Source organism: Chinchilla lanigera, unplaced genomic scaffold (assembly GCF_000276665.1).
Source record: "Chinchilla lanigera isolate Chin_1 unplaced genomic scaffold, ChiLan1.0 scaffold00064, whole genome shotgun sequence".
Classification (NCBI taxonomy): domain Eukaryota; kingdom Metazoa; phylum Chordata; class Mammalia; order Rodentia; family Chinchillidae; genus Chinchilla; species Chinchilla lanigera.
The window spans coordinates 10,275,044-10,285,864 of record NW_004955465.1 but is presented as its reverse complement, the minus strand read 5'-3'; the positions used below and the strand labels follow the sequence as shown (position 1 = coordinate 10,285,864).

Genomic DNA, 10,821 nt, shown 5'->3' with positions numbered 1-10,821 from the left:
GGAGGCGGCCTGGGCGGCCCTGAGATGCGGGGTGAGGGAGAGCGCCCACGCCAGGGCGCAGGGGCCTTCAGAGTGGCCAGAGCCATGGGACCAGGAGGGGCGCAGAGAACCACGGGAGCAGGGAAGGGGGCGGTGTTCAGCCCTGGAGTAGAGCAATGGTGTGCAGGGAGCTGCGCTGATTTGCATGGAGGTGAGGACAGGCAGGGGACACAGGCACCACAGTGGCAGGGACTGCAGGGGTCTGGGGAGGAGCCTGAGGTGTAGACAGGACCCCGGGTCTGAGTGGGAGGTGGAGAGAGATTGGGGGAGGGGCACAGGTGGGGCCGTGGGAGTGGGTGGGGGAAGAGCGCTGAAGGGAAGGGTCAGGGCGGTCCCCCAAGTGCCTGGGACCAGCGACGGGAGCACCCGGCTTCTGAGGGAAACCTCAGTTCCTTAGAGAAAGTGAAAGCAAACAGGAGAAGCAATAGTGTTCTCTCCCAGAGTCCAGGGTTTCGGTCACATGATTTCCGGAGCAGGACAGGATGGGGAGGAACTCTGAGCTGGATGCAGGCAGCCCACCCTCAGGGACACAGGCTGCAGGGCAGGAGAGACAGCTGGCGCTCTCAGCTGGCCGGAGCCTGAGCTGTCCCTGCAGCAGAAGGCTCTGGCCTCACAGCGGATTGGACCTCAGCCTGCCTCAGGCAGCAGCTCTTATTTTGGGCGTTCATGGCCTGGTGCACAGCTGAAAATCACACAGGGATTCCCACACACAGAGGCGAGAATAAGCACAGGAGGGATGCTGAGGCCGGGCTAGAGGTCCTCCCTGCTCCTCACTCTGGGTCTCCTCTCTGTGCCTCCTCTTCCCCCACCCCTTCTTCCTCCTCTTCACCCCTGACTCAGTCCTGCTCCTGGAAGGGAGGAGGTGGTCGTTATGCGGAAGGAGCGGAGTTCACCTGGCCCAGCCGTGTCCTGTGTGAGTTCCCGCCCTCGCATCTGTCTGTGTCCTTGTGCAGATGAGAGTGTCTGTGGTTTCCCTGAGGCCCGCAGGCTGCTCTGGGCTGCTGCCCTCATCACAGCTGGCTAATTCCCCTACAATCGGGGCATATTTTTGGAAACAGAGTGGCAATACATGGACTTTTTTGGGTCCAACTTGAAATATTTGGAAGCTTTGCGATGACAAACAAAACTACACTATACACGGTATATTGTACCCTCAGGTGAGTGACATGACGTGGCCCTTTGGTCTTTGCCTCTAGACTTCATCATGAACTCCCTGTCGGAAGCTAATGACGCCTTTGCCATCCGCCTTTTAAAGGTTCTCGGTCAGAAGTACCCTGCGTGCAATGTCTTCTACTCTCCCTTGAGCCTCTCCTCGTCCTTGGCCAGAGCCCTGCTGGGGGCCAAGGGTAAAACGGCGGCGGAGATCATTCAGGTAGGCTGGGCTCTGCCCCTGCTTCTTGCATGACAGGAGGTTTTATGGTTTTCTGTGATGGTTGTGAGAGGTAGGGGACCTTCCCCAAGTAATAACCTAGAAAGTACACAAAATTTTACCTGGCACTTTATTTAGAAAATGAGCTGAGGCTGGGGTGGTGCTGTGGTGAGCACTGCCTCCTGCTTGATCCCCAGCACCACAGAGGGGTAAAGAAAAGAAAAGGATGCTGGAATTATTTGAATCATAAGTCCCTGAGCTCTGTCTCCTTCTGGCGCACAATACTTTGCAGCTGTAATTATTCTTTGGTGTCTTGCTGTCTCAGTGAGGGGACAAACAGAACAAGACTGGGCGGGGGCAGAAAGGAGGCTTCGATCCCTCTAGGGAGCCTGGAGGCTGCAGTGGGTGCTGTGGGCCTCACTAGGGCTCATCTGCAAGAGCTTAGGCCCTGTCCCTGCCCCTAGGGGGTCACAGGGCGGGCAGGAGACAGGTGCTGAGAAAACCCAGAAGGCCGCTCCCTGGCACCTGCTGGCCCTGCGTGGAGCTCTGCACAGGGCGTGCTCTGCTCCATCATGTGGGTCTCAGGGTGACCCGCACTCCCCGGAGGACCCTCTCAGTAATGAGAGCTCTTTTTCCCCTGTTCCCTGCTCCCTGTGGGAGGTCCTAAAGCAGATGCCCAGGGGGCAATTCCTACTGGTGGTTCTTAGGGTCCTCGAGGTTCTGAGCTCCCTGAGGATCTCTGTGAGGGAGCCTCTTCCCACTTGTCTGGCAGCTGCAGGGGCGCCAGGCTGGGCTCCCTGACTAGCGCCCAGCGGACCCCGGGTGCTCAGGAGCTGGTCTCACACTGGGGTCTCACACAGTGCTGGGCTGCCGCAACACTAGGGCTGCAGGAGGATTTCTAAACATGATTTGATTTTTCATGTTGCCAAAAGCTTTAACAATTCCAGCGAAGGAAGGAAATGTGCCTATGGAATCTGCCTGCAGAGACAAACGTGTGAGCATGAAAAGCATTTTCGTCCAGTCGCGGTCCCATGTTGCTTGGAGGTTTAACACATTGATTATGAACTGTGTCCTTGCTTCTACGAATGTTCTCCCAGTTCCTGCCGGGATTAGGTGAGGTGATTCCTATAAACACGTGCTTGACGGAGTTAGCTCCCAGCGATCTCAGCGATGCCTCAGTTTTCAGTGAAACTGGCTTAACTCTCACTTTTCTTTCTTACATTTTTCTTGTGGTAAAATTCATACAAAATTTACCATTAGAACCATATTTTAAGCTTGCAGTTCAGTGGCATTTGTTCAGTTTTTTATATTTTCTTACCAGTCATCTTTAAGCTTTATCAAATCATTTTGAAGCCTTAAAACTTTTCCTATTATGGAACAGTATTATTAGGAATAAAATTCTTGAATATTACAAGTAATTCTTTTAAAGAACACCTATCTCTTTTCAGAAGCAGTTCTCTGTAACTTTTCTGGTTCTTTCATTGTCATGGATAGTGGCACATCCTCTTTTTTCTAGGTTTTAAAAAAGATTAAATGCATTTTTAATTGATACATAAAAGCCTAAGAATTATAGGTATTTGTGGATTAACTGATGTTTTGATGCCTGTAGAGTTAATTGTGTAATGTTTGAATCAGGGTTAGTACACATGTCTGCATGGAACCATTATTTATTTAGAATAGAATAGCACTGTGATTGTACAGTGGTACCTGTGATTGTACAGGTACAGGAGTTATTGACTTAGAAAAGAGGTTTTTTTTTTCTTTTAAGTACTCCACAGTGATGGTAGAGCCTTGACACTGAGCCATCCCCATGAAAAATTGTTTATTCTCAGCCTTTTAAAAATTGTTTGAAAACCTTTCTAAATTACCTGATTGATCAGGTTGGGTTTGCTCTTTAGATCCTCCTGCCTCATCCTTTCAGAGTTCTGAGACTATCGGTGTCTGCCCCCATTCCAGGCATAAGCAAGTGTTTATAATAATTACACAGAAGGGTAATTTCTGTGTTATTGGTATTTTATTTGTGGTTTTGATTTCTCTTGTAATACGTTAATGTCAGAGCCTAAAACCGTACAGTTGCTTTCTCTGCACTATGACATAGAGCCCAAACTCTTCACATTCAGCAACACCCTCAGCTCTTTTTATTTTGAGACAATCTTGCTTGCTCAGTCCCTAAATTGCCCAGCCCAATCTCAAACTTGCAGTCCTCCTGCCTCAGCTTTCCAGATTGCTGGGACTGCAAGCATGCACTACCATGCTGAACTATAGTCTCTATAAAGTTTGTATTTCAAAATCAATTGAGATTTTTCTACAGCCTAACGGATGTATTTAAAATATTAAAGTAACACTTACAATATGTGTAATAATCTCTCTAGCATACAATTTTAAGAACTATGTCTTAGTCTTGTTAATCCTTTGCTTTTTTTATACCCTTATCTCCTTTTAAGTTTCCCATTGTTCTATTCCTGCACATTTTCCTTGCATTTTTAGTCATTTTAACCATTTATTTCTTTTGAAATGAATTTTGCAGACCAGTTTTCTTCTGTGTCTGGTGTATTCCTGCCCAGCAGGGGATGCAGGCTTTATAACAGCTCCATTCTCAGCTTCTCTGGCCGTTATCATTTTCCTTTTCTCCCCTTGAATCCAGAGCAGGCAGAAGAGCCACACCTTTGACCCCGTGTCCTGTCCTGCTCCAATCTGTGCACTGTGCGTCTTCTGCAGGATGCACTGCTCAAGGAAAAAGTAAAGCGGCCTCGCTGGGTGTGGTGGTGCACGCCTGCAATCCCAGCACTCAGGAGGCTTAGGCAAGAGCATCACTATGAGTTTGACTCCAGCCTGGGCTACTTAGAACCTCACTCAGAAAAATAACAACCCAACCCAAACCAAACCAAACTACAGGACAAGTTCTTTGCAAAGGATTATTTTAGGGAGTACCTGAGAAGTAAATTTGTCTTGCAGACTCTCTGTGAGACCAGAGCACAATACTGACAGTGCTCATTGACTTCCTTCACAGGCGCTGGCGTTAAACACCGAGGACGACATTCACCAGGGCTTCCAGTCGCTGCTCACCCAAGTGCACAAATCAGGCGCTCCATTCACCTTCAACATAGCCAAGAGGCTCTATGCAGACCAGAGCTGCATCTTCCTCCCAGTGAGTTCAATCTCAAAGCAAGAAAAGTTGACTTAAAGGACCTGGTGGCCTAGAGCCCAGGAGGAGGATCCCAAGTACTTCAGCAAAAAACGGGCAACCTTGTTTTTTCAAATGAGGACAGTGCTCTAAGGATGCCTTGCATGATTTCCCACATCAGGGCCTTAGTTCTTTCACTCATGTCCAGTTATTCCAGACTCAGCACATCCCCACCTAGAATCTGGTATTTGACTTCTCCTAGACTCAGTGTGACGGCTTCTAAGAGCCACATGTGCCATGTATAAGTTGTCAAAGGACCAAGTAATACTCAGAGGGCTGGGAAGCTTGCTGACCTTTCGTGCAGCTCCGTGGCCTCACCTGACACATCTCTGTCCACAGTCATTTAAGGAGTCCTGTCCGAAGTTCTACGAAACTGAGCTGGAGCAGCTGTCCTTTATCAAGGAAACAGAGAGGTCCAGGAAACACATCAATGCTTGGGTGTCCACAAAAACGGAAGGTCAGCAATAACGGTTCCTTCTGTTCCAACCCTCTCCCCACCTCTCCTGGTCCTCTCCTCCATGTTTCGGCCTGATCCTCATTCATTTGCAGTTCAGACAGTGACTTCATCCATCCATGACCCCAAGATCAATGATGGCTGGACGTGTGAACCATTCACATACCTGCACTGCACTATGAGCATTTGTGTTTCTGCTAAAAAAAGAGACAGTAGCAAATGGCAGGTAGTTTTCCTTGAAGACTCAGCAATTATTTCCCCCATTTCTTCTGGAATCTTTACCACTTGTGCCCTCCTGAAGCAGCAGTTGGCAAGGGTGCATTAGGTCATGAAAAGGTAGCCCTGGATATCCAGGGGAAGAGGAGAGAGTCCAGCTCGCCCACTTTATCTTCCCCAGGGATGCCTGGAGCTCTGTCTGGGGATCAACAGTGATCTCTCTCCCTGGGCTCCCAGAAGCCCCTCACGTGCCCATCAGCCACTTCCTCCCTTTGGCCCTGTTCTGGCCGCCCCTCACACTGACTCCTCTCTGCCCAGTGTTAGCTCTGGGTGTGAGCACGGAGCCTTAGACCTCACACTGCATTTAACCCCTGAGGGACTGCAGTGCTGCCCAGTGCATCTCTCCTGTCCTGCTTGCTGGACCTCCAAGCTGCCCTTTCTTTCTCATCAGCTGCTCTCCTTGAGTGACTCAGAAGCCTGTCACCTCCTCCATTTGGCGATGTCCCCAAGTGTCCGTGTGCACGAACACCACTACTCGGAGTTGTTTTCAACCATTTCATTCGTAACGATCCTAACTGAGCTAGTTAGAAATCATCACATTGAAATCTGCCAGGATGCCGCCCTAGAGTTTATTCGTCATGTGTTTAAAGGAGCCACTGAATGTAGTCTCTGCTTTTCTCAAAAGGCAAGATTAAGAGTTGTTACCACAGAAGGCAGTTGACGTGGGCACCAGGCTCGTTCTTGTTAATGCTGTGTACTTCAAAGGAAGGTGGGACAAACAGTTTCAGAAGTCACGCACAAAGAAAACGCCTTTCAAAATTAACCAGGTAGGTAGAAGCTTTCAACAAAATAGTTTCCTAGAGAAGTGGAATAAGAGCCGGGCATGGTGGCGCACACCTGTAATCCCAGTACTCGGGAGGCTGAGGCAGGGGGATCATGGTGAGTTCAAGACCAGCCCAGGCCACAAAGTCAGCTCAAGGCCAGTTTGAACTGTATAGTGAGACCCTGTCGCAAAAAAAAGAGAGAGAAGTGGAATAAAAAAATTTAATTTTACCAGGGCATAAGTGGTTAAAAATTCTTTGAAACAATATACTTCTGAATTGACTTTTAAACTCAGGAAAACAAAATTATAGGAGTAAAGAATTTTTGCTACTTATACTTCCTTGCATTAGTGACTGTTCTTCCTGTCTGATCATTTCTCCTGCATCTACTGCTATAACCTCAGTCTGGAAATTGAAGATTTTCCTTAAGTAGTAGTTGCCTAAATAGAAACACACACAAAAAAATGTGTCACGATTTTGTGATATACCCATGGGTCAAGAAAAATGTGAAAACATGTATCTTTAAACAAGTAATTTTAAAATTATTATAATAATTCATTTAATTGTTATTTAATTTAAAAATTATTAATGCAATATTTGAAAATTTCTAACATTAAAACAAAGTGCCATGGAACTAGGTCCTGACATTTTTAATGTCAACTAAAGCAGAGTTAAAATAATTTGTGATGTCTTATAATCCCCTGAAAAACAGAAAACTAATTAGGAAGAAAACATTTGGGATGTTTATACATATTCAACTGCCCCTCCATTTTATTTGTTTTTGTTTTTTGGTTTTTTTTTTTGTTGTTGTTGTTTTTGTTTTTCTTCCGGTACCAGGAATCGAACTCATGACCTTGCGATTGCCAGGCAGGCGCTATGCCACTGAGCTACATTCCTAGCCCCATGCCCCTCCATTTTAAAAGCAGATGCACTTTATATGTGCATTCATTTATGTTTCCATTTGAAATTATGGGGACCTTTCTGAGCCAAGCAACAGCACATGAAACATTCGGAGCTTCCCGTTTTATTTTGCTGGCCAGGATGTCTCCCCAGGCTGCTCCTGCCTCTGCCCACACTCCGTGGCTTTTCATGCCTGTGGGAAGTGTTGGGTGAGGTTTCCCCAGGGGTTACCCGGAGCGCAAACACTGTTTCCATTGTGGGTGCTGTATCGCTCAGGCAGCCCCTTTGGGCAGCTTTCTTGCTCCTTGGAGACTCCGTGTGACATGCGTGCCCCTCTGCTCACCCCGTCAGATGAAGCAGAAGCGGACGCAGATGATGTTCCAGGAAGGCACATTTCCTTGGGCCCACGTGAGCGAGGTGCAGGCCCAGGTGCTGGAGCTGCCCTATGCGGGCCAGGAGCTGAGCATGATCCTGCTGCTCCCGGACAAAGGCGTGGACCTCAGCACGGTGAGACAGGGGTCTGTGTGTGTGTTTGCTGTCTTGCCCAGAGCATCTGGTGACATTCCTGTGTCCTTTCCCACCAGCACTGCACTGGCACACACTCCTGCCAGTGGCCGTCTGTCTGTCCGCCCTCCCTACCTTGGACACTCTTCTCCTAAAGCCACTCACACTCCCACCTTGTCACTGGGGTGAGCAGCTACCTGGGATGCTAAACTCAGCAGCAGAAATGAACTGGAGGGAGAGAGCTGAAGAAAGGAGGACACTTCGTTGGTTATGAGGGAAATGGAGAAGACAGGAAGCTGCCCCAGGCAGGACAGGGAGCCTGGAAGGATTAATGCCTATGCGCCTCTGTCCCTGGCTTCCTTTATGACCTTTTGGGGGATTCTCACCCCTCTGGGACTTGTCACAATTTGATTGGCCCTTGGGCTGTCCTCAGATTACCAGGCACCACTGCCTGTCTGGACCTCCTTTTTAGTGGGCTTTGTGTAACTTCTTTCTCTCTGTTTGTCCTTGCAGGGCCTTATCCAGGGGAAGCGCAGGTGGTTGGTTGGGCGGGGCTTTCTTGGTCAGCTTGGGTCAGTAGGCGATGTGTGTATCTGTTGTAGTAGCACAACGATACTACAGTGAAGAAAATACTTGTGCAAGTCCACAGCTATGGGAACATACTGTACGCTCTGAGCAGGACTTCTCCCTAAAGTGGCCCCCACCCCCACTCCTGCGCACCGTGCTGAGCCGGGAGGACACAGCCCCAGGCCTCGCTGTGCTCCGCCCATCTGCTTTCCCTCCAGTGTCAGTCCCAATGCCATCTGTGCTACCTGTGTCTTTGTGTCTGGTTTTCCTTTTCTCTCATTGCTCGTCCTTGTAACTGTGTCCAAGGGACATCGCTACAAAGCTTTAACTCTTTCTAGTCAGGATTAGCTAGAAAGCCCAATGAGGCCTTCACGCTGTTCTTTCCCTGAGGACAGACCCGTTTCCCTACAGCCTCAGGCCCCTGCCCTGGTGGCTCACAGCCACAGCCCTTTCATTCTTGCTCAGCAGCAATGCTTTGTCCGCTCCGAACTAAGCCTCATTCAAAAAACCAAAAAGCTCAGGAAGCCCAAATCTCGACAAGGCGCAGCCGCCTGGCAGAGACTCTGGTGGGCAGTGGTGGGAGAGGGCCCAGACCTGTTTCCTGCCTCAGGAAGCCACACCTGGGGTGGCATAACAGCTCCTGGGAGCAGGCCAAGCCGGGACCTCACAAGCTTCCAGGCAGCTGCAGGGACAGTGTATGACAGTCAGCACCACATGCTGGCCAGAGGAGGACAGGTTGCCCCTGGGAGGACCACTGGATGGGCACTGCAATCTGATGGTAAAGTCTAATCCCGGTCTTTCAGGTGGAAAAAGCCTTCACTTTTGATAAATTCCGGACCTGGACCAGTCCAGAGCACATGAAGAAGACCAAAATGGAAGTTTACCTTCCAAAATTTAAACTGCAAGGGGATTACAACATGCGATATGAGCTGCAGGATGTGGGTTTGGTGGATCTCTTTGATTGCCAACAACCGGATCTCTCTGGGATGTTTTGGAGGTTTCCCCACGGTGACCAGTGCCTGTCACTGCTCCAGCACAAGACTGTGCTGGAGGTCAGTGAGGAAGGCACGGAGGCGACAGCATCAGCTTGTGAGATTGAAGGGAGTTGCGCGAGGAGTTTGCCGGTGTTCCGTGCTGACCACCCCTTCCTGTTCTTCATCAGGCACAACAGCACCAACTGCCTGCTGTTCTGTGGCAGGATCTTGTCTCCAGGAGGGGTGCGCTCCCTGTGCACGCAAGCACTTCCCTCTTTTCCCCCACACCCCATCCAAACTCCGTGAAGTTGGCTCATTAGAAAAGCCAAGTGCAACCCTAGGGCAGATTGGCACACATCTGCACCACCTGTCAGCATAGCGCACCACGTACGTGCTCTTCTCTGCCCACACTGCCACTGACTTTGCCATTTGACCAGGATCTCAGGACAGCAGATCACCATGTTCAATGCAGGGTGCAGAACAGATCCCGGAGTGGAGCCCGCAGTTTTCCTGGAAGGTCACAAACACCTCTCACACTCACTATGTGAGCTTCTTACTGTGCTCACAGCGTGCCTCCTAGAACCTCCAACCCCGTCACACACGTGCCTTAACCGCACCTTGTACATCGTAATCCATGCCACTGGATATTACTATTCCTGTGACAGTTTTCATGGTGACTGGACTTTTTAAAGAAGTGCACAGTTGAACTGTATTTTGTTGGACATTTACTGTTCACCAGGTCTGTGCAAAACACTGCATTCGGCCGGGGACATTCGCACTTCTTCAGCAGCTGCTCTTTATGGTCTGTGCCCAGCTCACAGCTTTCATGGCCAGGAGGTTGCACTCTTTAATCGCTTCAGCCCTGTAGGGATGATGAGTTTATTCATGTGATGTGAGTTCTCCATCTCTAGCTGTAGCAGTTAAATTCATTCAACACTGAAAATTTTTTTCAGACGTCATCTTCTTCAAGGAAATTTTTCTTTTCTCCAGAACCTGATGTCTTTGAACTCAAACTGCAACCGTTCATGGTGGGTGCTGTATTTATAATCTTTTGTCCTCTTAGGAAGTCCCACACTTCGAAAGGAATTACTGGGTTATATAGTAACTATAGAGTCCCTGGGATTCAGATTCCATCTCACCTATCTGTGTGTCGCTTATACTACAGTAATAACTTCCTCATCGTATACAAGCTCTAAATGCTTTCAGTGGTCAGATATCAGCAACTGCATTGTGCTTCTTCAAGATCTCATTGTTTCTGACATTCACATAACAAAGTTAGCCGTCTTAGTGCATTACAGTGTATCATGTAACCACCACCTTTATCCAGTTCCAAGAAGTTTTCATTGTCCCGAAAGGAAGCTGTGCCCACTAAGCAGGGAATCCACATTTGTTGCTCCCTGCAGCCCTGGGCATCACCATTCTGCTTTCTCTATGTCGATTTACCTACTCTGAACATTTCATATAAACTGAAGCATATGTATGACCGTTTGTGTCTGGCTTCTTCTCTTTAGTATTTTCTAGGTGCATTTGTCACTGTAGCATGTATTTGTTTATTCCCAATATGACTGCATAACAGTCTTCTACAGAAATTACCATTATTCAAAAAAAAAAAAAAGAAATTACCATTATTCATTTACTCATTCATCCATCTGTTTTTTTCACTCATTCAGGTATATGTAAATACTGCTGCTGTTCATCTGCATGCACGTGTATTGGTTCTGACACCTGGTCTCCCTTCCTTTGCGTGTGAACTCATGTATAAAGGAAAGGAACTACTGGGTTATATAGTAACT

At 48.5% G+C, this 10,821-nt stretch overlaps 1 protein-coding gene across 1 annotated transcript; it reads left to right on the top strand.

Moving 5' to 3' along the window:
* The first annotated feature begins 386 nt into the window (after nucleotides 1-386).
* LOC102020097 (serpin B9-like) lies at nucleotides 387-10,516 on the top strand. The gene is made up of 7 exons (XM_013521778.1): nucleotides 387-952; nucleotides 1,236-1,411; nucleotides 4,419-4,556; nucleotides 4,932-5,049; nucleotides 5,959-6,089; nucleotides 7,335-7,490; nucleotides 8,858-10,516. Exons 1-7 carry the CDS (start codon nucleotides 706-708, stop codon nucleotides 9,332-9,334), a joined length of 1,443 nt encoding a protein of 480 aa, XP_013377232.1. The 5' UTR covers nucleotides 387-705; the 3' UTR covers nucleotides 9,335-10,516.
* The last annotated feature ends 305 nt before the right edge of the window (nucleotides 10,517-10,821 follow it).

Bases quoted from the DNA above. Each gene is read 5' to 3' on its own strand.
- LOC102020097 (XM_013521778.1), top strand. From the start codon at position 706: ATGGCCTGGTGCACAGCTGAAAATCACACAGGGATTCCCACACACAGA. The intron at 4,557-4,931 runs GTGAGTTCAATC...CTCTGTCCACAG, and splicing joins AGAGCTGCATCTTCCTCCCA to TCATTTAAGGAGTCCTGTCC. The intron at 6,090-7,334 runs GTAGGTAGAAGC...TCACCCCGTCAG, and splicing joins CGCCTTTCAAAATTAACCAG to ATGAAGCAGAAGCGGACGCA.